The following is a 27,480-nucleotide window of genomic DNA, read 5'->3' on the forward strand; positions in this document are numbered from 1 at the left end:
CATCCTCCCGGGTGGGTTTGGCACTCAGGGCACTTTGCACACTGGATCTTATGCATCACCTTGGATCTCAGTCCTCCTCCTCCTCCAGCACCATGTACTCTTTGCCCTCACAAGTCACCTTACTTTTGTTTTCCACTCCTTCCTACTTCGCAGTGGTCTTGGAGGGCAACTTTCTTCTTTCCCTCACTTATTCTCATTTCACTCTCTGCTTAGTGCTGCCAGCTTTCACTTCCATACCCATTACCCTCTTCACCAACCCAGTTCCTAATTAATTTCATATTCCCCACAGAGACCCCAATTGTTTGGTTAACTTACCATTTCCACCTCACACTAGGAGTGCCTTATTGTCCCATGCCTGCCCTCATTGATGTCTGTTTTGGGCGCCATCGCTGAGCTGTCCACCACAGCTCCCGGCAATGGATGTCCCCGAGTGGCTCACAATTTTCAGAATTATACTAGCAATGCATAGACTACAGTAAGTAAACATGCCTTTGGGGGGGGGGGGGGTCCTTTTACCCTACCCTTGTCCATGTTGATACATGTCAGATTATGCAGATATTATATAATATATATATATATATATATATATATATATATATATATATATATATATATATATATATATATATATATATATATATATATATATATATATATATATATATAATGACTCCTGATGAGTGGCTCAAAGCCATTAAACGCGTACAGCTGCCAGATGCCATTTATAAATACATTTATGTTATTTTGTCATACTCACATTCACAACAGGATTAGTGAGGCCATAGGTCATGCAGGCACTACTTTGCAACATATTTACATATTTATGTTTACATTCATGAAATTTTGGTGAACTATGGGATTTTTATTATGAAAATGTCAATGTTATTATTATGTTTAACCGTTTTTTAAATTGCTACCAGCATTACGTGTGTGTGTGTGTGTGTGTGTGTGTGTGTGTGTGTGTGTGTGTGTGTGTGTGTGTGTGTGTGTATATAAAATTAATAAATATTTTATATGATCACCAATTTACCCAATTGCAACCAAATGCTTTGTGTAAAGTTCCAACCTTCTCCCTCCTCGCTCCCCCCCCCCCCCTTTTTTAGCCTCAAAGCCTTAATGACTTGGAGAGGATCTGCAAAGAGAAGAAGAAGTGGGACAAAATCCCTCCTGAGATGTGTGCGAACCTGGTGACCACCTACAAGAAACATCAGACCTCTGTGATTGCTAACAAGGGTTTTGCCAACAAGTACTAAGTCATGTTTTGCAAAGGGGTCAAATACTTATTTCACTCATTAAAATGCAAATCCATTTATAACTCTTTTTAAATGCATTTTTCTGGATATTTTTGTTGCTATTTTGTCTCTCACTGTTAAAATAAACCTACTATTAAAATTATAGAATGATCATTTGTCAGTGGGAAAACGTACAAAATCAGCAGGGGATCACATACTTTTTTCCCCTCATTGTATATATTTTCTGAAAGCAAAGACCCTGGAGAAGAACAATGGTGGCTGTTGTAGAATTTATGTCACACAATATTTGAGCAGTGGTTTATCAAAAAATCAGCTTACCTGTAAAATCCTTTTCTTTCGATGGACATCACGGGACACAGAGCCACAGTAATTACTGATGGGTTATAGGGTATCACTGGTGATTGGACACTGGCACACCCTATCAGAAAAGTTCAACCCCCTATATAATCCCTCCCCTTGCAGGGATACCTCAGTTTTGTAGCCAAGCAATATAGTGTATTAGAAGAGGGGCGGGACCTCTGTGTCCCGTGATGTCCATCGAAAGAAAAGGATTTTACAGGTAAGCTGTTTTAAAAAAATCCTATTTTCTTTCTCGAACATCACGGGACACAGAGCCATAGTAATTACTGATGGTATGTCCCAGAGCAATGCTATCTGAGAGGGGGGGGAACCACGACCAAGTAGGGTGCAATCAGACCTGAGGACCCTGTACCGCTGCCTGCAGCACACTAAGCCCAAAGGCGATATCCTCATGCCTTCTCACATCCACCTGATAGAATCTGGTGAATGTATGGACTGAAGACCAGGTTGCGGCCTTGCAGATCTGAGCCATAGAGGCCCGGTGATGCACTGCCCAAGAAGCACCAATAGCCCTTGTGGAATGTGCCCTGATCTGAAACGGAGGAATCTTCTGTTTCAAACCGTAAGCCTGAATAATCAACTGTCGAATCCATTTAGAAATGGTAGCTTTTGACGCTGCCTGTCCTCTATTGGGACCCTCTGGCAGCACAAACACAACATCCGTTTTGCGAATCTGAGCAGTTGCCTCGAGATAGGCCTTGACTGCTCTTACTACATCAAATGAATGTAGTGATCTCTCTTCCGGAGAACAGGGATCTGGAAAAAAGGAAGGCAGAACAATGTCCTGGTTTAAATGAAAATCAGAAACCACCTTTGGTAAAATACTAGGATGAGGGCGCAGTACCACTCTATCCTTGTGTATAATCAAATAAGGCTCCTTACAGGAAAGGGCTGCTAATTCTGATACTCTTCTAGCAGAAGAAATGGCTACCAGAAAGATTAACTTCCTTGTCAACAAGACCAAAGGAATCTGATTTATTGGTTCAAAAGGCTGTTTCTGTAACACAGCCAGAACCAAGTTCAAGTCCCAGGGGTTTAGGGGCGCCCTAACCGGAGGATTAAGACGCGTCACCCCTTGGATAAAGTTTCGGACCAAAGAATGCAAAGCAAGTGGTCGTTGAAATAATACTGATAAGGCCGAGACCTGGCCCTTGATGGTACTCAACGCCAGCTTCATCTCTAAACCCAATTGTAGAAAATCAAGAATTCTACCTATCACATATTTTCTGGGATGCCAACCCATGGATTCACACCAGGATACATAAGCTTTCCAGACTCTATGATAAATCATTCTGGAAGCTGGCTTCCTTGCATTGATCAAGGTAGCTATCACAGAACCTGAAAGCCCACGACTCTTCAGAACGTGGGTCTCAATAGCCAAACCGTCAAATTTAGCGTTTGTAAGGCAGGATGGAACACTGGACCTTGAGATAACAGGTCTGGTCGTACTGGTAGTGTCCACGGGGAACCTACCGTCATCCTTACTATTTCTGCATACCACGTCCTTCTGGGCCAAGCGGGGGCCACCAGAAGTACTGACTTCCTTTCCTGCGAAGAAGTCGCGGCAGTAGCAGAATAGGCGGGAATGCATAAATCAGTGAGAACCGATGCCACGGAATCACCAACGCATCCGTCCCGCATGCAAGAGGATCTCTTGTTCTTGCCACAAATCTGTCTTTTTGTTGAATCGGGATGCAAAGAGATCTACATCTGGAACCCCCCATCTTTGGCATATGTTCCAAAAGACGTCAGGATGTAGAGACCATTCCCCTGGAAGTAACTTCTGGCAACTTAAATAGTCCGCCTGCCAGTTCTCTATCCCCGGAATGAAAACTGCCGATATACATGCCTCTCTGCCCAGACTAAGATCTGGTTCACCTCTTTTTGAGCAGCTCGGCTCCTGGTACCTCCCTGATGACTGACATAGGCCACTGCTGTGGTATTGTCGGACTGAATCCTGACCGGGCAACCCTGTAGCCTGATAGCCCAGGCCTTTAGGGCTCGACCTACCACACAGATTTCCAGAATGTTGATGGGTAAGGTCCTCTCTGTCTTGGACCATACCCCCTGAACCGCAGACTGTTCCAGAACTGCTCCCCAACCTGACAGACTGGCATCTGTTGTTACCACCGTCCAGGTAATTGGCAGAAAGGATTTCCCCTTCTGCAGATTTTCGGGAATGAGCCACCAATTGAGGCTCTGATGCACCGCCTTAAACAGGTGCATCAGAAAGTCTAATGCCTGAACCTTCCTGTTCCAGGCTGACAGAATACTGTGTTGCAGCAGTCCTGAATGAAACTGAGCATAAGGAACTGCTTCGAATGAAGACACCATCTTCCCTAGCAGCCTCATACAAAGGCGGACAGAAGGAACCTTCTTGGTTCTGACTGCCAGAATCAGCTCCCTTAAAGCAGCGATCTTTGCCTGAGGTAGAAATACTTTCTCCTGGCTTGTATCTATGATCAGACCTAAATACTCCAGTCTTCTTACTGGTTTTAGGAAAGATTTTTCTAGGTTGAGGATTCAACCTAGGTGTTCCAGATACTTGACTGTGGTTCTCAAGTTCCCGTTCAAGGAGGCTACCGACCGTTCTATCAGTAGCAGGTCATCTAGGTATGCTATGACAGCTATACCCTGAGCCCTTAATCTGGCCAGAGGAGGGGCCAAGACCTTTGTGAACACCCGAGGTGCAGTGGCTATCCCAAAAAGCAGAGCCACAAATGGGAAATGGCGCCCTCCTATCTCGAAGCGCAGAAACTTCTGATGAGCAGGAAAAATGGGCACATGCAGATATGCATCTCTGATGTCTATCGATGCCAGAAATTCTCCTCCCTGCAGGGTGGAGACTACTGTCCGAATTGATTCCATGCGGAAGGACTGAAATCTTAGGAATCGGTTCAGATCCCTTAAATCCAGAATGGGTCTGACATCCCCATTTGGTTTTTGGACCGTAAAAAGGTTGGAATAGAAGCCCAATCCCTGGTCCTTTGCGGGAACCATTATAATGACCTCCTGCGACAAAAGTCGCTCTAACGCTAGAAGGAGCAACTGCTTCTTCTCTGGGTCTCTGGGGACACTTGATCTGAGGAACCGAGGAGAGGGAAATTCCTGAAACTCCAGCTTGTACCCCAAGGTTACTGTGGGGATTACCCATCTGTCCTGGAAGTCCTCCTGCCAGAGCTGCGAGAACTGTCGCAGTCTTCCCCCCACTCGAGCGAGCGGGGGCGCCCCTTCATGAAGAGGTCTTAGTGTTTTGCCTAGTAGGCTTCTTCCCCCAGGGCTTCTTTTGTTCCTGGGGTTGACTCTTGTTTCTGAACCCAGACAGAGGAGGCTGTCGAGACTGCCTGGAGGCTGAAGCCCCTGGCGCTGGGGAAAGAGTCCGTTTGAAAGAGGGACGCTTACTCTTCTTGACAGGTAAGAGAGTACTTTTCCCACCAGAGATTTTCTTGATATATTCATCCAAGTCTTCTCCAAACAACCTTACACCACGAAATGGAAACCCAGCCAGCAGCTTCTTACATGGTGCTTTGGCTGACCAATTTTTCAACCACAGGATTCTACGTATATGCACCAACCCCAGTGAAAGACGAGAGGTTTGCACGATAGAATGTCTGATGGCGTCAACAACGTAACATAAGGTCACAGGAAGGTTAGCCAACCCCTGGGCCTGCTGTTCAGGTAATACTCTGATAACCTGCTTAACATGGTCTCTTAAGTATTGACAGACTCCAATCGCTGCAACTGCAGGTTGAGCCACTGAACCTGCCAAGCAGAAAACATCCTTCAATAGGGATTCCATCTTTTTATCTACAGGATCCCTGAGCATCTGAGCATTGTCTACAGGACAAGTCAGACTATTGTTTACGGAGGAAATGGCGGCATCAATGGCCGGTATTCCCCACATTTTAATAAACTTTTCTTCCATCGGATAAAGTGTTGAAAACTTTTTCGGCGGAAAAAAACATCTGTCTGGGTGATCCCACTCAGAATAAATGAGCTTTTCACGTAAATTATGAACAGGAAAAGTGTGTGTTGTTTGAGGAGGCTTCAGTGACCCCAAAGAAGAAGAGGGTTCTTTCACTGATTCAGATAGGGGCAGCTTAAATGTGGAGTGGACCAATCCAGTAAGAATCTGCACTAAGACTTTCTCCTCCTGGGAAGTCGCAGAGGGTCCCTCTCCACCTGATTCCTCAGAAGAGGAATCATCTGTCCCATCCCGATCCTCTGAAAGGGATTCGTCTCCTTTATCCTAGAGCTCCTCTTCCTGAGGGTCTTGGGAAACAGAGGAAGGCCTGGTGCGTTTTCTTCCACTGAGTGAAGATGTAATCACGACCATTAATCTCTCCTCTATACCACTAATGGTTGAGGAAAAAACCTCCTGTGTAATGTATACAGGGGCTGAAGTGCCGGAGGCAGGTATAGCCCCTGACCCCAATGGCTCCCTCTGGCTAGCCGTCCCTGTCACCTCGGGGGGGGGGGGGGGGGATGCTGCAGAAAGGGGGTCCTCAGAACTCGAGATCCCCTAGAGTCTCTGGTTCTTGGGGTGTTTCAACCTCTTCTACCCATAGTGCAAAGCAACAAGGTGGAGGTATCAAAAAATGAACACTGACTGCTGAGCGATGTAGTCCGGCTAAAAGCCCTGCTACCAAATGCCCAGTCTGGTGTTACCTTAATAAATGCTGCCTAGGAGAATGCCTGTGTCCCACCTTACATGCGACCTGTCAGCTCTGTGTTCCTCCAGAAGGCTGTGTGCACCTGTGCCTTAAATAGCCTGCAGCTGGCCTGAGTGACTAAGCACCTGTGCTGACGCGCCCCCCCCCCCCCCCCCGGGATTTTGAAAAAACGAGCACTTCCCGCGCTGGCCGACCCTCCGGAAACAATATGGAGGAAGGAGAGAGGCCGGTGGTGATGGGCCTGTACCAGTAACGGCAATGGTGGCGGCAATGGCGGCGGTGCTAGAGTGGTGTACAACCGCTTTTCAGACACCTGTGGCCTCCCCCTAGCCTGGGGGGAACATTTGTGAAGGAGAAATCCCCCCATCCCATCCTACCTGGAGCCGTCCGGAGACGCTGTGCAGCGGGAGAACACAGACCAACATCAGCATGTGAAGGTATGTGCTCTTGGCAGCCCCCGGTGGTCACAATAGGCATAGCATGCATTTACCTTAAAGGAGAAAACCTACTCCGTTAGAAAAAACCGTCAGAGACTGGGGCCCCCTACGAATAGGGAGATCCACAGTTCTGGACCTGTAAAGCACCCGGCTAGAAAAAACATTTTCTAATATGCGGGGTCCAGCTCTCTAAAAAGAGAAGCGTTACAGGTAAAACCTCGTTTCTTCAGACACGAGGCCCGGGTACCATCCAATTCGGCCACGAAAGGACACTTTGAATGGATCCGGTCTGCCTGGCTTGCCCCAGTATAGGGTATCAGATCTTCCCCCTGGAGCTCAGCACAGGACATCTTTACATGTCCATCACCTAAGACACTGGCGTAAAAACTAAGGTATCCCTGCAAGGGGAGGGATTATATAGGGGGTTGAACTTTTCTGATAGGGTGTGCCAGTGTCCAATCACCAGTGATACCCTATAACCCATCAGTAATTACTGTGGCTCTGTGTCCCGTGATGTTCGAGAAAGAAACTTAAAGTTCTGGAAAAAAATACACTTTAATTTTAGTGCACACAAACATAATAGAATCCAAAATTTTTAGGTAAATTATAAACAAGGATGTTACGTCAATTAAATAGAAAACATATCACACTTTAAAATTCCACATGCCAATGAACTGGCAACAAACTACGGTAAAAACCTCCTGGGACTATAATTACTGCTCTCACTCTACCGTCTGTAGCGATACCTTAGATGTGTTGTGCGATCACCGTTTACATATGTGTGCAAGACCTATGTGCATGTTTGCATTTGTGCATGAGGATAGGAAGCTCTAATTAATTTTTTTAAAATTTTATTATTTTATTCACAAATATTTTTTTTTTTTTTTTTTTTTTTTTTTTTTTTTACACTCTAAATTTTTTTTAGATTAATTGCCAGACAGTCACGCAAGATGCAGTGGTCCCGGGGTCCCTGACTGCACTCTAGAGCCTGGAAACAGCAGCAGGAATCCCATGCCCAGTAAAAGTGATCAGCTACAGCTATGATCCTGGTATAACCACTTCCCCACGAGGACCTAGATGTATGTACAGCAGTCAGGAAGCTATTAAAATACTTACAAATGTACATACAGTACAGTAGCTCACTCAAAGGGAATTTATTTAGTTATTTATTCAACAAAAGCAGAGTTACTCTTTAAAGTGGTTGAAAACCCTTTACATATATCCGGTGAAGTGACAGAGATAAAACAAATCCTCCTAAGTTGTGCCCATTTATCTGTTGCATGCTCCTCTCTACAGCTTTTAAAAACACATACAGTATTTTACACAGCAACTCTAAGCTATGAAAATCAGGTGGCAAGGATCTGAAGTCTCACACTGCAGAGCCCAGTGAGAAGAGCTTTGAGCCCTGATTGGAGGGAAGGGACACATCCCTCCCCTTACAGTAGACGGAAAGTACACAGATGTGGCTGTCAATCACAGGCTGCGTGCTGCAGCCTCTCATCACCAGTTATCTCTTGGAGTTCAGAAAAGCTGTTAGAAGTGATTCATGCAGAGACACAGTAGATGAAGATAAGCTTTGCCCATATTTCATGCCTGAGGCTTACATCCATTTTAAAGCCTGAATATATCAGTATTCATATGGGTCACAAACTCACCACTCTGGCAGCTCGTTCTTGTGATTCGCATTTTCGGCAGAACCATGGTCCTGTGGGCACCTGCACAATCCCATAACATGCTGAAAGAAAGGATAAAGCGTTACAGAACTAAAAAGAAATGTAAAAGATGTGTATATGGCAGTGCACAGCAGCTGGTCCAAACAAACTATTTACTTTACTAACAGACACAGCAGCTACAGTTGTGCTCAAAGGTTTACATACCCTGGCAGAATTTATGATTTCTTGGCCATTTTTCAGAGTATGAATGATAACACAAACACATTTCTTTCTCTCATGGTTAGTGTTTGGCTAAAGCCATTTATTATCAATCAACTCAACTGTGTTTACTCTTTTAAAATCATAATGACAACAGAAACTACTCAAATGACCCTGATCAAAAGTTTACATACCTTGGTAATTTTGGTCTGATAACATGCTCACAAATTGACACAAAGGGGTTTGAATGGTTATTAAAGGTAACCATCCTCACCTGTGATCGGTTTGCTCGTAATTAGTGTGTGTTTAAAAGGTCAATGAGTGTCTGGACTCCCGACAAACCCTTGCATCTGTAATCCAGTGCTGCAACTGACGTTTCTGGATTCTGAGTCATGGGGAAAAGAATTGTCAAAGGATCTGCAGGAAAAGGTAGTTGAACTGTACAAAACACAAAAGGGATATAAAAAGATATCCAAGGAATTGAGATTGCCAATCAGCAGTGTTCAAACTCTAATCAAGAAGTGGAAAATGAGGGGTTCTGTTGAAACCAAACCATGGTCAGGTAGATCAAGAATTCAGCCACAGCTGCCAGGAAAATAGTTTGGGATGCAAAGAAAAAAACACAAATAACTTCAGGTGAAATACAGGACTCTGAAAACATGTGGTGTGGCTGTTTCAAGATTCACAATAAGGAGGCACTTGAAGAAAGATGGGCTGCATGGTCGAGTCACCAGAAGAAAGCCATTACTACACAAATGCCACAAAGTATCCCGATTACAATACGCCAAACAGCACAGAGACGAGCCTCAAACCTTCTGGCACAAAGTCATTTGGAGTGACGAGACCAAAATTGAGCTGTTTGGTCACAACCATAACCACTACATTTAGAGAGGAGTCAAAAAGGCCTATGATGAAAGGTACACCATTCCTACTGCGAAACACGGAGGTGGATCGCTGATGCTTTGGGGATGTGTGAGCTACAAAAGGCACAGGAAATATGTTCAAAATGGATGGCAAGATGAATGCAGTATGTTATCAAAAAATACTGGAGGTACATTTGCATTCATCAGCCAGGAAGCTGCGCATGGGATGTACTTGGACATTCCAACATGACAATGATCCAAAACACAAAGGCCAAATCGACCTGTCATTGGCTACAGCAGAATAAAGTGAAGGTTCTGGAGTGGCCATCTCAGTCTCCTGACCTCAATATCATTGAGACAATCTGGGGAGATCTCAAACGTGCAGTTCATGCAAGACAGCCCAAGAATTTACAGGAACTGAAGGCTTTTTGCCAAGAGGAATGGGCAGCTTTACCATCTGAGAAGATAAAGAGCCTCATCCACAAATACCACAAAAGACTTCAAGCTGGCATTGATGTTAAAGGGGGCAATACACAGTATTAAGAACTGGGGTATGTAAACTTTTGATCAGGGTCATTTGGGTAGTTTCTGTTTCGATTATGCTTTAAAAAAAAAAGAGTAAAAACACACTTGATTGAAAATAAATGGCTTCAGCCAAACACCAACTATGAGTGAAAGAATTATGTTATCATTCATATTCTCTGAAAAATAGCCAAGAAATCATGAATTCTGCCAGGGTATTTAAACTTATGAGCACAACTGTATGGGTGCTGTATAAAGCTGAGGCTACATACAGTAGCTTTAGCTACATACAGATCTGTGTTTCGGCAGCTGGACAGGAACTTCCCATCCCGCTCCCGAAACAAAATCGAGTCAGAGTGAGCGCTGCTCAGCCAGCCATTCACAGGAAGCTTTGTATCATATGAATACAAAACTTCCTCTGACTGAGTGAGACAGAGATTGCAACTTCATCGACCCGCCTCAGCTAATCAGAGGAAGTCTTGTATTCATACACAGAATACAAAGCTGCTTGTGAATGGGTGAGTAGTGCTCAGCCCTACAAAATTTTCTTCCGGAAGTGGGATGGAAAGTTCCCATCCCGCTGCAGGAACGTAGCAATGTATATTGTATGTACAGTAGCTGAGGCTACATACAGTTCAGTTTACAGAGCTGCTGCATCAGTTAGTGAAGTAAATAGTTAATTTGGACCAGTTTGGCCCAAATTAACTATTGAGACGTCAGTAAAAGCTGGAGATCAGAATTAATGACATTCTCAGGAATCAGCAATTAGTTAAGATGGCCAAACACAGTTAAAGGGGTTCTATAGGATCAAGGTTTTTTACCATCATGCATTCTATGCAGCATGCAGCAGCCCCCCCCCCCCCAATACCTATCTGAGCACCATGGCAATCCAGTGATATGCACAAGAGCCTCAGCTCTCTGGGGACTCTCCCTCATTGGCTGACAGAGCAGTAGTAGCCACTGTCTCCAGCTGCTGTCAATCACAGCCAGTGAGCCAATTAGGAGAGAGAGGGGGCAGGGCCAAGCCAAGGCTCTGTGAGTGAATGGACACACAGAGCATCGGCTTGGGAGTGAGCCTGCTTGGGTGCCCCCATTGCGAACTGCTTGCTCTGGGGGTGCTTGGCAGGAGTGAGGGGCCAGGAGTGCCGGCGGGGGGACCCGAGAAGAGGAGGATCAGGGCTGCTTTGTGCAAAACCACTGCACAAAGCAGGCGAGTATGACAGGTTTGTTCTTTTTTTTCCTTTTTAAAAAAGGATTGCCTTGAATATCACTTTAATCTACCAGACTCCTCCATCCACACCATACAGTACAAACAGACTAATCTCCCACTGCAGCTATTGTACCAGCAGCTGTTAGAACACCCGAACAGCAGCTACAGTTGGCTAAATGCATCTGCAGTTTGGGTGACAATTTTCTGTTCAATTTCTTTCTTTTTTAAATTTGAAGTATGTCGAGAGGGATGGTGACACCAGGGCTACACCCGTAGCGAATTTCAGCCGTTACATCAGGAATCAGATGAAATTCTCACTGTGTAAGGCCACATTTAGGGTAGAAAACCTGAAGCTGCGACCGATTGCACGTCTCCCTCCCTGCTTCCTAACCAGAAGCAGTCTTGCAACTGCGGTACATGTTTTTAGAGAAGGAACTGGCCAAGAAGACATCTTGAGATGTCAGATTATGTATGCTCATCTAGCCATGGACTTATTGCTAAACGCAGCTTAAAGCGGACCGTCAGTCATTTTTTCAACTTTCCACCTATTAAATCTTCTGCCCTTGTTGTTTTAACGTTGGATAATAAAACATTTTTTTCTGCCAGTAAATACCTTATACAGCCCACTTCCTGTTTCTTGTCTGAACAGCTCTAACGCTTGTGAGAGTTTGCCAGGAAGGGAGAGGGGGCGAGTCATAAGAGGGCCAATGAGAGCTGCAGGTGAGCCTCCGGTGTGTCTGTGTAAATCCAGGAAGTGAACAGGCAGCAGCTTCAGCTGCTTACAGTTAAAATGGTTGCAGCCAGACTCAGTGGGGAGGGAGATTTCTGCAGCATAATTGGCAAGTACAGAATCACAGTATATATAAAATAATATGCAAAGTGGCTGGAGATAAGCTTCAGAATGGCAAAGATGTTTTTACTACAAATTATGTGAGCAGACTGCAGTTCCTCTTTAAAAAGTGTAACTAACTTATATTTACCTGTCCTTAATCCAGCGAGGTAACATCAAAGAGGCTGCACAGCAGAATGGCAAAATCTTGTGAGCCAGGCCTATGTGTGCCACGTTCTCATTCAATTCTAACAACGTTTATATTCTAGCAGAGCACAAACTCTTCACAGAACTGATTGTAGCATGCACAATCCATAAACATGCCCTTCTCAGGAGTTTCTGACAACTGGTTATGTACCCTGGCGATATAGCTCACTGGAATGGGGCTGCCAAAAATTGTAGAGCCTACAATATAATTATAGCTAAATTTAAGCCAGAGAGAAAAAAAAAAAGAGAACAGGGAGAATGGGACCACTCACGATGGGCATGGCAGAGCAGACATAACCTGATACAAAATAAAAATCAGTTTTAGGTAGTGTAGCCCTTTAGCAAAAGAAGATACAGAATAATATAGACCAGAAGTGTGTGTTTGTCCCAATCTACAATTCCTTTATGTAGGTAAAGGGAACATGATTGGTGCTTTAAGACTAGAAATGTGAACATGTGTCTATACTCAAAATGGAAAATCATATATTCATTTCCACACTGCATTTCAATTATAGTCCTTAGAAATCAAAAGTAAAAACAGCAGAGCAGAAGCTGCAAAGCATGCAGGAAATCCAGGAAGTTGTGGAAAGAGTTGGGCAGCAGACTGGCAGTGCTCACAACATGAAAGCAGTATTTTCAAGTAAGCCTATATTGGATTGCCAAATATAACTATTGTTTGTATTGCAATTACAATGCTGAGAATATAGTTACATAGTAGGTGAGGTTGAAAAAAGACACAAGTCCATCAAGTCCAACCTATGTGTGTGATTATGTGTCAGTATTACATTACATATCCCTGTATGTTGCGGTCATTCAGGTGATTATCTAATAGTTTCTTGAAGCTATCAATGCTCCCCGCTGAGACCACCGCCTGTGGAAGGGAATTCCACATCCTTGCCGCTCTTACAGTAAAGAACCCTCTAGGTAGTTTAAGGTTAAACCTCTTTTCTTCTGATTGTAATGAGTGGCCACGAGTCTTATTAAACTCTCTTCTGCGAAAAAGTTTTATCCCTATTGTGGGGTCACCAGTACAGTATTTGTAAATTGAAATCATATCCCCTCTCAAGCGTCTCTTCTCCAGAGAGAATAAGTTCAGTGCTCGCAACCTTTCCTCATAACTAAGATCCTCCAGACCCTTTATTAGCTTTGTTGCCCTTCTTTGTACTCGCTCCATTTCTAGTACGTCCCTCCTGAGGACTGGTGCCCAGAACTGGACAGCATACTCCAAGTGCGGCCGGACCAGAGTCTTGTAGAGCGGGAGAATTATCGTTTTATCTCTGGAGTTGATCCCCCTTTTAATGCATGCCAATATTCTGTTTGCTTTATTAGCAGCAGCTTGGCATTGCATGCCATTGCTGAGCCTATCATCTACTAGGACCCCCAGGTCCTTTTCCATCCTAGATTCCCCCAGAGGTTCTCCCCCCAGTGTATAGATTGCATTCATATTTTTGCCACCCAAACGCATTATTTTACATTTTTCTACATCGAACCTCATTTGCCATGTAGTCGCCCACCCCATTAATTTGTTCAGGTCTTTTTGAAAGATTTCCACATCCTGCGGAGAAGTTATTGCCCTGCTTAGCTTAGTATCTTCTGCAAATACAGAGATTGAACTGTTTATCCCATCCTCCAGGTCGTTTATGAACAAATTAAATAGGATTGGTCCCAGCACAGAACCCTGGGGAACCCCACTACCCACCCCTGACCATTCTGAGTACTCCCCATTTATCACCACCCTCTGAACACGCCCTTGTACCCAGTTTTCAATCCATGTACTCACCCTATGGTCCATGCCAACGCACCTTATTTTGTACAGTAAACGTTTATGGGGAACTGTGTCAAATGCTTTTGCAAAATCCAGATACACCACGTCTACGGGCCTTCCTTTATCTAGATGGCAACTCACCTCCTCATAGAAGGTTAATAGATTGGTTTGGCAAGAACGATTCTTCATGAATCCATGCTGATTACTGCTAATGATATCGTTCTTATTACTAAAATCTTATATATAGTCCCTTATCATCCCGTCCAAGAGTTTACATACTATTGATGTTAGGCTAACTGGTCTGTAATTCCCAGGGATGTTTTTTGGGCCCTTTTTAAATATTGGTGCTACATTGGCTTTTCTCCAATCAGCTGGTACCATTCCAGTCAATAGACTGTCTGTAAAAATTAGGAACAACGGTCTTGCAATCACCTGACTGAGTTCCCCAAGTACCCTCGGATGCAAGCCATCTGGTCCCGGTGATTTATTAATGTTAAGTTTCTCAAGTCTAATTTTAATTCCGTCCTCTGTTAACCATGTAGGTGCTTCCTGTGTTGTGTCATGAGGATAAACACTGCAGTTTTGGTTACTGAAGCCCCCCGATTCACTCGTGAAGACTGAGGAGAAGAATAAATTCAATACCTTTGCCATCTCCCCATCCTTTGTAACCAGATGTCCTTCCTCATTCTTTATGGGGCCAATATGGTCTGTCCTCCCTTTTTTACTGTTTACATACTTAAAGAATTTCTTGGGATTTTTTTTGCTCTCCTCCGCTATGTGTCTTTCATGTTCTATCTTAGCCGTCCTAATTGCACCCTTACATTTCTTATTGCATTCTTTATAAATTCTGAATGCTGAGGATGATCCCTCAACCTTGTATTTTTTGAAGGCCTTCTCCTTTGCTTTTATATGCATTTTTACATTGGAGTTAAGCCATCCAGGATGTTTGTTCGCTCTTTTAAATTTATTACCCAATGGGATACATTGCCTAATGCCCTTATTTAATATGCTCTTAAAGCAAACCCATCTCTCCTCCGTATTCTTTGTTCCTAATATTTTATCCCAATTTATGCCTTTTAGCAAGGTTTGTAGTTTAGGGAAGTTGGCTCTTTTGAAATTCAGTGTCTTTGTGTTCCCTTCATGTTTCCTATTTGTGTGATTTATACTGAAACTAATTGACCTGTGATCGCTGTTACCTAAATTGCCCTGTATTTCCACATCTGTGATCAGATCTGTATTGTTGGTAATCAGTAGATCTAGTAATGTTTTATTTCTAGTTGGTGCGTCTACCATCTGACCCATAAAATTGTCCTGCAAGACATTAAGGAACTGGCGAGCCTTAAATGAATGCGCGGTTCCCTCCGCCCAGTCTATGTCTGGATAATTAAAGTCCCCCATTATGATAACACTTCCCATCCTTGCTGCTAATCCAATTTGTGATAGGAGATCCGTCTCCACTTTCTCCCTCAGGTTAGGGGGCCTATAGCATACTCCAAGTATTATTTTCCCCTTAGCTTCATCCCTTTGGAGCTCTACCCATAAAGATTCCACCTCCTCCCTAGCCCCCTCAGTGATGTCATCTCTCACATTCACTTGTACATTATTCTTGATATATAGGCATACCCCTCCCCCTTTTTTACCCTCTCTATCCTTGCGGTATAGGGTATACCCTTGAATGTTTGCCAGCCAATCATGAGAGCTGTTGAACCAGGTCTCTGAAATTCCCACAAAATCCAAATCCTCCTTGTACAACAGTATCTCTAGTTCACCCATCTTGTCCGACATTGCTCCTGGCATTAGTGAACATGCCACATAGTTTAGACCAGTCGCATATTGTCCTCGTATTGGGTGTTTCAAGATTGCAACTAGGACTTGCTACTATACTCACCTTGTGTTTTTGTGCTTTGGTTAACCTACCACTAATGCCCCCAATACTACCCTCTGGAATATCTTCCGCGCTGGCTATCACTGTCTCTGGACCCTCCCCCCCATCGCCTAGTTTAAAAACCCCTCTAACTTTTTGGCCATCTTCATTCCCAGCAGATCTACACCCTCCTCATTTAGGTGCAGTCCGTCCCTTCTATAGTACCGGTTACCGACTGAGAAGTCGGCCCAGTCCTCCAGGAACCCAAACCCCTCCTTACTACACCAGCTCTTCAGCCACTTGTTTACTTCCCTAATCTCCCTCTGCCTTTCTGGTGTGGCTCGATGTACCGGTAGTATTCCTGAGAACACTACCTTGGAGGTCCTTTTCCTCAATTTAGCTCCTAAGTCCCTAAAATCGTTCTTTAGGACACTCCATCTGCCTCTGACTTTGTCATTGGTGCCAACGTGCACCATGACAGCCGGGTCTTCCCCAGCCCCTCCCAGTAATCTGTCCACAAGATCCGTGATGTGCCAAACCCGAGCGCCCAGTAGACAACATACTGTTCGGCGCTTCAGGTCTTGGTTACAGATTGCCCTCTCTGCCCTTCTAAGAATTGAGTCCCCTACCACCAGAATCTGTCTTTCCTTTCCCTTTGCTGCCCCCCCACTATCACTGGAGGAGTTCTTCCCCTGGCAGCTAGGAGAGTCCCTCATCTCCAGCAGTGCTGGTCCCTGACTGGTTTCACCAATGTCACTCAATGGAGCGTACTTATTGGGATGCTCCAGTCCTGGATCGGCCTCTCTGGCACTTCCCCCTCTACCCCTCCTGACTGTCACCCATCTACTCTTTGCTAGTGCCTGCACCTCTTTGTCTCCACCCGCCTCTGTGCTGGCCCCTGCCGGCACCTGCCGTGTACATTCCTGGCTCACCTTTAGTATGGAGGGACTTTTGTAAAACAAACAAAAGGGATAGGATAGATCTACTTTACTTTAGGACTCTTCTTTTAAATTAGTTCAAAACTAAATTGAAACATTAATGATGCTATAATAAATTAAAGCTTTAAAGCTTTTCTTAACCCAAAAGCAAAAATGTATTGTATTGCAGCTTACCAATTCTTAGATGTGCAGGCTGCATTATTTTTCCTTATTTAGGCATTTATTTCTTTATTTGCACCTGTTAATTTGGCCAATAAGTCTGTTATTTTTCAACTTTTAGTAAAATTAAGTTGCATTAACTACGTAAAAAGGGTTAGTTGGACTGCAGATTTAATCAATAGCCAAGTCCATCTAAATCTGCTAGTCTAACGCTATCATCTCCCCAGACTGACAATGCTGCTGTCCAAAGATGTCTATGTTGCTCCTCCATTCAGAGCAGAGGCACCCTAAGTTCCTCAGCAAGTCATTAAATCAGCTGCTGAGTAAACTCAAAAAAACTGAGGGTCATAAGGAAGGATGTTACCAGATTAGACAACTTATCTCATAAAAAGACAGGCATGGAGCGAAAGTCCTCACAGAATGAAATCAAAATGGATAAAGGGGGGGGGACACACACTTAAAAGTGGTTGTAAAGCCTAAGGCCCCTTTCACACGTGTGGATCCGTGTTGATCCGAACCATGAACATCCGCTTGCTCAGTGGGGATCGCTCCGTTGATCCCCGCTGAGCCAGCGGACGACAGGGCGGTCCCTGCACAGTGTCCCTGCACAGATCTCCGCTCTCCCCTATGGGGGAACGGATGAACACAAACCGCCTGTCCGTGTTCATCCGATCCGCTCTGCAGACGGATAGAAAAATAGGATTCTCTTCCGTTTGCAGAATCAGACAAAAGCGGGGCCGGATGATATCGGGTGTCAGCGGATGTTCATCCGCTGACACCCGCTATCCAATAGGGATGCATGTATGTCCGTATTTCATCTGAAAACGGATGGATGGAATACAGTCATACGGTCCGCACATGTGAAAGGGGCCTTACACATACAGAGTGAAGTGACTGGCCTCAGGTGACACACAGAGATGAAATAAATCATGCTATATAAGTTGTACCTGTTTATCTGGAGTCTTCCAGAATAGTTAAAGCTTGTCTGAGCAACCAAAAAAAAAAGGGGGGCGAGAGCTGAAATTACACTCTGCAGAGCTTAGTGAGGGACATTCCCCCCCTCCTGCAACTCCCTCCCGTCACCTTTTTTCTCTTGCTGTCAGGAAAACCTGTCAGAAGCGATTCATGCAGAGGAATGAAGCAGCAGACAGAAATTACACTTTCTGCCCCTAATTGAGACAAGTATACACTATAGAGGGATATGCTTTGTTCATATTTCATGTCTGAGGTTTACAACCACTTTAAGCTGAAAAGCTAAAGTGTACCAACCTTGAATCCTTTTGTAGGAGAGGTTAGGGTTAGTAACAACACATGCATAAAAATATAGGTGGTGATGAAGGATATACTGTAACCCAAACTGTTGTTCAAGAACATCAGGACCAAAAAGAGGAGTAGGACTCTTTCCATCAATACCTATGGGCATTTCAGCGGTGTGGTAGCCACACTCAGGGCCGCCATCGGGGTGGGGGGTGGGGGTACAGCCTATATACCTGTAAGGGGTCTGGCCATCTGGCGGGGATGGGAGAAGACAGATGTGGGTGAAGGGGAGCTCCGTGGCTGCTTCTGTACGAGTCAGCAGCTGCTGCTGCTCTGTGTCATTGAGCTCACATTGGGCTCTTTGCTGCCACCTCTGGAAACTTCCTGCATGTGCACTCCTCAGGTGTGCTGTGTGCCTGTAATGCATCCTGGACTGCAACTCCTATCTGTGTCTCAGCCACATGTGGAAACAAGAGCTGCGACTAGGAATATGACCTTACAAGTAAGGCTGTTGTACAAGTGAGGGGGGGTGTGGCTGTGTGTGTGTACACATGTCTGTCATATATACACAGGTGTGAGGGGGGACAGAGCGTATAGGTGTGAGGGGGGCTGGTGGCGTACAGGCGTGAGGGGGGGGGGAAGAGAGCGTACAGGCGTGAGGGGGGAAGAGAGCGTACAGGCGTGAGGGGGGAAGAGAGCGTACAGGCGTGAGGGGGGAAGAGAGCGTACAGGCGTGAGGGGGGAAGAGAGCGTACAGGCGTGAGGGGGGAAGAGAGCATACAGGCGTGAGGGGGGAAGAGAGCATACAGGCGTGAGGGGGGAAGAGAGCGTACAGGCGTGAGGGGGGAAGGCGTGAGGGGGGAAGAGAGCGTACAGGTGTGAGAGAGTGTACAGGCGTTGGGGGGGGGGGGGGGGGGGGAGTGTACAGGCGTGAGGGGGGACGCACAGGTGTGGGGGGGTATGAGCCTGCAGGTGTGAGGGAGGGCCCCGAGAGCCTGCAGGTGTGAGAGGGGGGGCCCCCCGAGAGCCTGCAGGTGTGAGGGGGGGCCCCCCCCCCCCCCGAGAGCCTGCAGGTGTGAGGGGGGGCCCCCCCCCCGAGAGCCTGCAGGTGTGAGGGGGGCCCCCCCCCTCCGAGAGCCTGCAGGTGTGAGGGGGGCTGAGGCAGTGAAGGATGTGGTGGGATAGCTAGTGGGCAAATTCAGTGGGACGGCCAGTGGGCGGGCCCTGGGGAATGTTGGTGGTCAGGCTCGGGGGGCCCAGGCATAAATCTGTGTAAAGGGCCCCACAATTTCTGATGGCTGCCCTGGCCACACTGCAAACCTTCCTAACCAAACAAACATACAAATTCCAAAAATGATCCAAGCTACCCCTGTAAAGAGCACAATCCTCTGCCAATGACTGAGGGGTAGGAATCCTATTACTAAAACTAGGGAGTAACCACCTGACAGAGAATAGGAAAGAGGAACTAATTTAAAGGAGACTTGCTCAGGGGACTGAAGCTCAACCACAGAAACAGGACCTCTCTCTCACTGTAATCAGGTTCCACAAAGCCCTCCGGATTTATACTATCTCCTTGGGGTGAATCTGCAGCAGGGTAACATTGTGTCCTCCCAGCTGACCATCCAGGGGAGCACCAGGCCTTCCAAGGAAAGGAAGGCCATACACGTTGCACTGTCCAGGTAGGAAGTAGGCCACTCAGTCTTCTGCAAGGGAATTCCAAAACCTTTACAGGAGATGAAGGTCCAGCAGCATCTAGATGATGTCCAACAGAGGTCAGGTCAGAAGACCAACCAAATAAGGATCCCTGACAAATCAGGAACTGAGTTGAGAGACAGATTTAAGAGGCAATAAGAATAACTCTTTTAGGAGAGTCCTCCCAGAGTCCGGCAAAATTTCATAAATTTCTTGGTTTGAGGAGACTTGGGTGCCTTGCCCAGATTGCAGACTACCTAACTCAGAGGGAGAGGGCAAAAAGGACAAAGACTGCACAAGAATATGGAACCATGCTAAATGAGAATTCCCCAGCAATCCTCAAACCCCCAAAAGGGCTGAACAGGGAGAAGTCTGCCACACACACATAAAAAAGGTCCACAGGGAGTAAGAATATGAGCCAAACAGCGCTACTCAAAGGCAACTCAAGGTTACCAATGTTAGACTGTAAATTCAGTACCCTTTCTAGTGCATGAACTGTGAGAATGCAGGAAACTAACCCTCTTGGGGGGAGATCTTCTGAGTGTTGGAGGACACAGAAAAGTCAGGTCCTTGTTAGGGGGGGGGGGGGGGGGGCTATGAGAACTGATCCCTGTCAACCTTGTAGGTCAAAAAGAGACTGAAAGTGATGCACCGCAGAAAGTGAAACCACTTGTGAGGGAAAAGAACTGCTCTGTGGGAGCATGCAAGTTTGAGTGGAAGGTAATCCCCAAGGATAGGTGTTGAACCTGGAGTACAGGGTGTCCTCATTCATTGTCTCCCACCTGCAAAAGTGGTTCTGCAACACCTCCTGAAGAAAAGTTTCTTCTAGGAACTGCCAGCTAAAATAGTCTGCCTGGCAATTGTCCATGCCTGGGATGTGAACGGTGAGCAATGCTGGAATGTAAAGTTCTGCCCAAGCAAAGCTTCTGGTTCCTCCCTGATGTATGCCACTTTGTTGTAGGGACAACCAAGTCACTCAAAGCTCCAGTATACCGATTGGGAAATGAGAGCCTGTCATCGACCTAGACCGCTGCACCCATAAAGGTGTCCATGACTCCTCTCCAGCCTAGTATCTGTCTTGGAGTATCAAATATAACATAAGGAAGGATTTCCATGACACCAGAGCCAATTTCTTAACCACCAGGCCAAAAATAACCTGGTTTGGGGTGTTAGGGTGTATCAATTTGTCCAGAGATTGCACCTTCTTGTCCTATGTAGACAGAATGTTGAGTTGTAGGGGTCTAGAGTGCAACTGAACAAATAGAACTGCCTTGAATGAACTTACCATCAAACCTAGAACTTTCATGAAGAATGTCATTGTGATGGCTCCTGGACTGTAGAGTCCAAGTCTGGGAGTGAAAAGTAAGAAGTTTTTTTGGTGGAAGAAAAAAACTCTGGCCTGAGCTGTGTGTAGAATGAGACCTAGATACTCCAAGCAATGTGTGAATCCCAGCTCTGATCTTCAAAGGTTAAGGACCCAATCAAACTTTTTAAGCGTCTACACAGTCCACAGCACATTGTCAGTAATTGTGCTAACTGTTCTCTAAGTAAGAGATCATCCAGGTATCCAACAAGTGAATACCCTGGGGGCATAGAAAGGCTTGCACAGATGCTAATACCTTGATGAACATTTGGGAGTGCAGAAAACAGGCAAAATGGAAGGGCTATAAAACTAGTAATGTTGTGATGCAAGCAAGCATACTTCATGGGGCTAGAAAGTCCCCATGGATAAGGGAAGCTATGACAGACCTGGTGGATTTCATGAAAATGTTCTAGGATCGAATGAAGACATTTAGGGCCTTCAGATGCAGAAAATGCCCCTTTTGACTTTGGAACAGTGAAAAGGCTGGGCCAAATACCTTGAAACTTTTCTGAAGGTATAACAATGGCAATGACTCCTTAATCTAAAGCAGGGGTGTCAAACTCAATTTCATCGTGAGCCCCTCCAGCAGTATGGTTGCCCTCAAAGGGCTAGTTGTATCTGGAATACTATTATTAATATTATTCACGATTTATATAGCGCCAACAGTTTGTGCAGCACTTTACAACATGAGGGCAGACAGTACAGTTACAATACAATTCAATACAGGAGGAATCACAGGGCCCTGCTCGTTAGAGCTTACAATCTAGGAGACTATGTATGTACTTTTTTTAGGGGTGTGCTACATACAGAGTTCAGGGGTGTGCGGTGTATAGAGTTCAGGGTTTAGGGGTTTCGCTACAGAGTTCAGGGGTGCACTATGTACAGGGTGCAGAACCAACTCCCCCAAAGCTTTTTTGCTTCTCTAGCCACTGCTACCTCTCCCTATGTAGGTGGCTCTAGTACTGTCCCGTGCAGACATCTCTCTCTGTATTTGGTTCCGTTTTACCTCTCTGTGTAGGCGGCGCTGACTTGCAGGGAGATCATTCTCACTCTCACATTCAAGAAAGCATTCTCCGTCATGATAGCTCTGTTACATCCGGAAGCCGCTGAAAACAAAGCATTCCCTTGAAAACACAGTAGGCTTCTGTGTTTACAATTGACAGCAGGGAGTGGAGTGGACAGTAGGGAGTGGAGGGTGAGAGCTGGGGGAGGCAGAATAGAGTTATGCTATGATCTGACTGCAAAACTGGGTGAGAGGGCCACATGACAAGGCCTGGTGTCCTGGATTCGGCCCGCAGACCTTGTGTTTGAAATATGTGATCTAAAGGGTCTGCAAGAGCAGCATGGAGGTCTGGTTCAACAACATGAAGCAGAGCAAAATTAGAGAAAAGAGTATCCGTACTTTGGAAAGTGAGAGCATCTATGCTAAAAAGGATTTGTCTGTAGGCTCAGGGATTTGTGGGCCCAAGGTTTTTGACCAAAATGTGCCCCTGGCTTGGGTCTGGCTCTGGAGACCTGGTAGAAAACAAAACACTTTTTGGCTTCAGACGCGGGCGTTTTTTTTTCAGTCCAAAAACTAGTTTTTTTTTTTTGCTGGGGTAAAGGACTACAATTTCTGCCAGCAGTATCCCTAATAAAAGTGGTCTAAAAAAAGGAAAAAAGGGCATGCACAGCAAGAGCTTTTTTTTTTTTTTTTTTTTTTAATTTTGCATTGCTGTTTCTCAGAACCATATTTCGGTCAAAGAGTTCTCCACATACAGTGGGGACGGAAAGTATGCAGACCCCCTTAAATTTTTTACTCTTTGTTATATTGCAGCCATTTGCTAAAATCATTTAAGTTAATTTTTTTCCTCATTAATGTACACACAGAACCCCATATTGACAGAAAAACACAGAATTGTTGACCTTTTTGCAGATTTATTAAAAAGAAAATAACTGAAATATCACATGGTCCTAAGTATTCAGACCCTTTGCTCAGTATTTAGTAGAAGCACCCTTTTGATCTAATACAGCCATGAGCCTTTTTGGGAAAGATGCAACAAGTTTTTCACACCTGGATTTGGGGATCCTCTGCCATTCCTCCTCGCAGATCATCTCCAGTTCTGTCAGGTTGGATGGTAAACGTTGGTGGACTGCCATTTTTAGGTCTCTCCAGAGATGCTCAATTGGGTTTAAGTCAGGGCTCTGGCTGGGCCATTCAAGAACAGTCACGGAGTTGTAGTGAAGCCACTCCTTCGTTATTTTAGCTGTGTGCTTAGGGTCATTGTCTTGTTGGAAGGTAAACCTTCTGCCCAGTCTGAGGTCCTGAGCACTCTGAAGAAGGTTTTCGTCCAGGATATCCCTGTACTTGGCTGCATTCATCTTTCCCTCAATTGCAACCAGTGATCCTGTCCCTGCAGCTGAAAAACACCCCCACAGCATGATTCTGCCACCACCATGCTACACTGTTGGGACTGTATTGGACAGGTAATGAGCAGTGCCTGGTTTTCTCCACACATACCGCTTAGAATTAAGGCCAAAAAGTTCTATCTTGGTCTCATCAGACCAGAGAATCTTATTTCTTACCATCTTGGAGTCCTTCAGGTGTTTTTTAGCAAACTCCATGAGGGCTTTCATGTGTCTTGCACTGAGGAGAGGCTTCCGTTGGGTCATTCTGCCATAAAGCCCCAACTGGTGTAGGGCTGCAGTGATGGTTGACTTTCTACAACTTTTTCCCATCTCCCGACTGCATCTCTGGAGCTCAGCCACAGTGATCTTTGGGTTCTTCTTTACCTCTCTCACCAAGGCTCTTCTCCCCCGATAGCTCAGTTTGGCCGGACGGCCAGCTCTAGGAAGGGTTGTGGTTGTCTCAAACGTCTTCCATTTAAGGATTATGGAGGCCACTGTGCTCTTAGGAACCTTAAGTGCAGCAGACATTTTTTTGTAACCTTGGCCAGATCTGTGCCTTGCCACAATTCTGTCTCTGAGCTCTTCAGGCAGTTCCTTTGACCTCATGATTCTCATTTGCTCTGACATGCACTGTGAGCTGTAAGTTCTTATACACCCTGTTTCCCTGAAAATAAGACAGTGTCTTATATTAATTTTTGCTCCCAAAGATGCGCTAGGTCTTATTTTCAGGGGATGTCTTATTTTTCCATGAAGAAGAATACGGTACACATTTATTGTTGAACAGATAAAAAGGAAATCTATTACTTTTATATGGTACGGTAGTAGTTGTCCTCACAAACCAGCATAACCAGACACACTGTGAATCCTACGGTATCAAGAATTTCTTGTTACCAGATTCCACACAATGTGCCCGGCTACTGCCCCGCGCGACTCACTCAAGGTCTAATTGTGAGTCAGCCAGACTCCATCAGGGCAGAGCGAGCAGCAGGCGGCAGCTTGTCCTGGTGGCAGGGCGGGCTCTCTGATTTAAAGAGACCTCGCACTGCCTGAACAGCTGCGGCCAATCAGTGAGCTCCGCGGCGGCGCCCACCGCTATGATCCAGAGGAGTCAGACGCTTTACGGTAGCTTTGGGGGCCTTATATTCCAGGGTGGCATTATTATCGGGGAGGCCTTATATTACAGCGAGGCGCAAAACTGGAAGTAGGTTTTATTTTCAGGGGATGTCTTACTTGGTAGACAGGTGTGTGGCTTTCCTAATCAAGTTCAATCAGTATAATCAAACACAGCTGGACTCAAATGAAGGTGTAGAACCATCTCAGGGATGATCAGAAAAAATGGACAGCACCCGAGTTAAATATATGAGTGTCACAGCAAAGGGTCTGAATACTTAGGACCATGTGATATTTCAGATTTTCTTTTTTAATAAATCTGCAAAAATGTCAACAATTCTGTGTTTTTCTGTCAATATGGGGAGCTGTGTGTACATTAATGAGGAATAAAAATGAACTTAAATGATTTTAGCAAATGGCTGCAATATAACAAAGAGTGAAAAATTTAAGTGGGTCTGAATATACTTTCCGTCCCCACTGTATTAACAGACAGGGAACTCATTCTATAAAAAGTCTACCAATAATCACTAACCCATCTATACATCAGTTAAGTCAAGTTAAAAAATTAGCATATAGAAGATTCAAGGAAACAGGAGGTGTAGCTGACAGAGAGGAGTATAAAAATAGACAAAAAAAAGGAGGCCAAACACATCATCAGTGCTGCCAAAGCATAGAAAGAGAAGGAAATTGCTAAGTCTATTAAAGTGATTGTAAGGCTTCGTTTTTTTTTTTTTTGTTTTTTTTTTTTTAATAACAAACATGTCATACTAACCTCCACTGTGCAGCTCGTTTTGCCCAGAGTGGCCGATCCTCCACTTCTGGGGTTCCCCGGCGGCACTGGTAGCGCCTCCTCCCATCGTATAACCCCAGCCTAGCAGAAGCACTCTCCTGGGGGGTTACCTTGCGGGCGCACTCCTGAGTCCAGCACCATAGATGCAGAATTCCAGACTCGGCCCACTCCCCCCCGGCACCCGCATCATTGGATTTGATTGACAGCAGCGGGAGCCAATGGCTGCGCTGCTATCAATCTATCCAATCAAGAGCAGAGACAACGGGTAGAAGGGAAGAGCGCGTCCCCTGGGTGGGAAATACGCATGCGATCTGATTCTGCTGCGGACCAAAAAATAAAAATAAAAAAAATAAAAAGGGTCCTGTGCAAGTTTGGTCTGAATGCGATGAGATATTTGACATACTATCTGTATGGCTGAAAACGCATCACACATGCATCATGTGATTTGCACTGCGGTGCGGCATAAATCAAATGCGATCTCTCAGAGCGCACTGGTGTGAACCAGCACTTAGACCCTTTACTGATTACGATTAATTGTATGGTTTCCCATCCCCACACTCCCTCCTCTCCATTAGACAATTGCTAAGAATTTTTTGTTTTGGGGCTTATAAATAATTCAATATTGTCCCTCCACCACAGCACTTCCTCACTTCTCTCCTAGGCGAGTGTGACGCATCTTGAAGCGGTTCTGCCGTCACCCCCCAAAAAATACCGTAGCTGCCGATTTAATAGAAGGACCTGTCCAGGGATCTAGCGCTGTCCTCACCTGAGATGATTCTTCTTCGGCCAAATGTCAAAGAGGACCGGGGGGGGGGGGGGATATAAGTAAGTAGAACTTCCCCTTTTGGGTGAAGTTCCGCTTTAAGCTGCCTCAGCCTCCTGGGTGACTCACAGCACACATTACTGGAGGCTGCAGGTATGCAAGTGTTGAAGTATTGTAACATTTTGCACCTGCATAGATTGCATCTGCATAGCACTAGCACCCCACTTTTGATAATCATGTTGCTTTATACTAGGAAACAATGGCTTTTTCGAATTCTGTGTGCAAAGGCCTATGACTAATGGCTGTGCAAATGTTTATGCTGAGTTAGGTGTCCTAGATGTCTGTCATATGTCAGGTTTTTACTGCTGTCTGTGTCCTTGCTGGGGAGATTCACCCTTTTTATGCTCTGGTGACCAGTATCATCAGAACAGAACAAGATGGATATTTTTGAAGTCACTGCAACAGGAGGTGAGGGGAAATACTGTAAATAAAAGGCATTTGTTCTTGTGGCAAACAGGAGACTTCTTCTCAGTTGATATAAATGTTCTCTCTTACCGCCAGCAAGATGTGTCCCTTGTGCTGCTGTTCCATTTCGCCAGAATCTTCCTCCTCCGATGCCCCCACGCTCACAATGTTGAGGTGTGGCTACTACAGCTTCTATGAACAAAGCACGATCTATGAATGTAAGGGGCGGACCTATCAATCTGTACTTCATTCATAAATTGTGTTTCATTCATAGAAGCTGTAGTACGGCTTCCATGAATGAAGAAGGTGGGCGAAAAGGGCAGTTATAGTCTGACATTCTTGAGTATAAAACAAAAAGTTATAACCGCGCTAAAGCTTCAGAATATTCAAAGCTCAAAGCTGCACGAATATAACACCAATATCAGTGTAAAAAACATTCAAATAAACCAAAACGCGCGCTAAAAATAGTATATGTGTGCAAAAGCAAATCAAATAGAAGCAATCCACATTAATATAGATCATAAATTATTATATTAGAATAGCCAATAATCAAAAAGGCTAATGATAATAGAGTGCAAAATGTGTTATAGTGTTAGCAGACATAAATGAATGAAGCAGCTTACATATAAAGTGCAAAGTGTACTGGAAAGCAGCCAAACTTCAACAAATGGACAGCTTAAATTATCCCACATTAAATGCAG

The 27,480-nt window shown here is 45.1% G+C and overlaps 1 protein-coding gene across 4 annotated transcripts in view; it reads right to left on the reverse strand.

The window, feature by feature from the left end:
• Nucleotides 1-27,480, reverse strand: part of MLLT6 (MLLT6, PHD finger containing) — a 362,286-nt gene that overhangs the window by 318,059 nt on the left and 16,747 nt on the right. For all 4 annotated transcript variants that reach the window (XM_073608237.1, XM_073608239.1, XM_073608240.1 and 1 more), the window contains exon 2: nt 8,379-8,458. In XM_073608237.1, coding sequence (XP_073464338.1) covers nt 8,379-8,458 — 80 coding nt within the window. The remainder of the gene's footprint in view (nt 1-8,378; nt 8,459-27,480) is intronic.

This window comes from Aquarana catesbeiana, linkage group LG12 (genome assembly GCF_042186555.1).
Source record: "Aquarana catesbeiana isolate 2022-GZ linkage group LG12, ASM4218655v1, whole genome shotgun sequence".
In the NCBI taxonomy this organism is placed as follows: domain Eukaryota; kingdom Metazoa; phylum Chordata; class Amphibia; order Anura; family Ranidae; genus Aquarana; species Aquarana catesbeiana.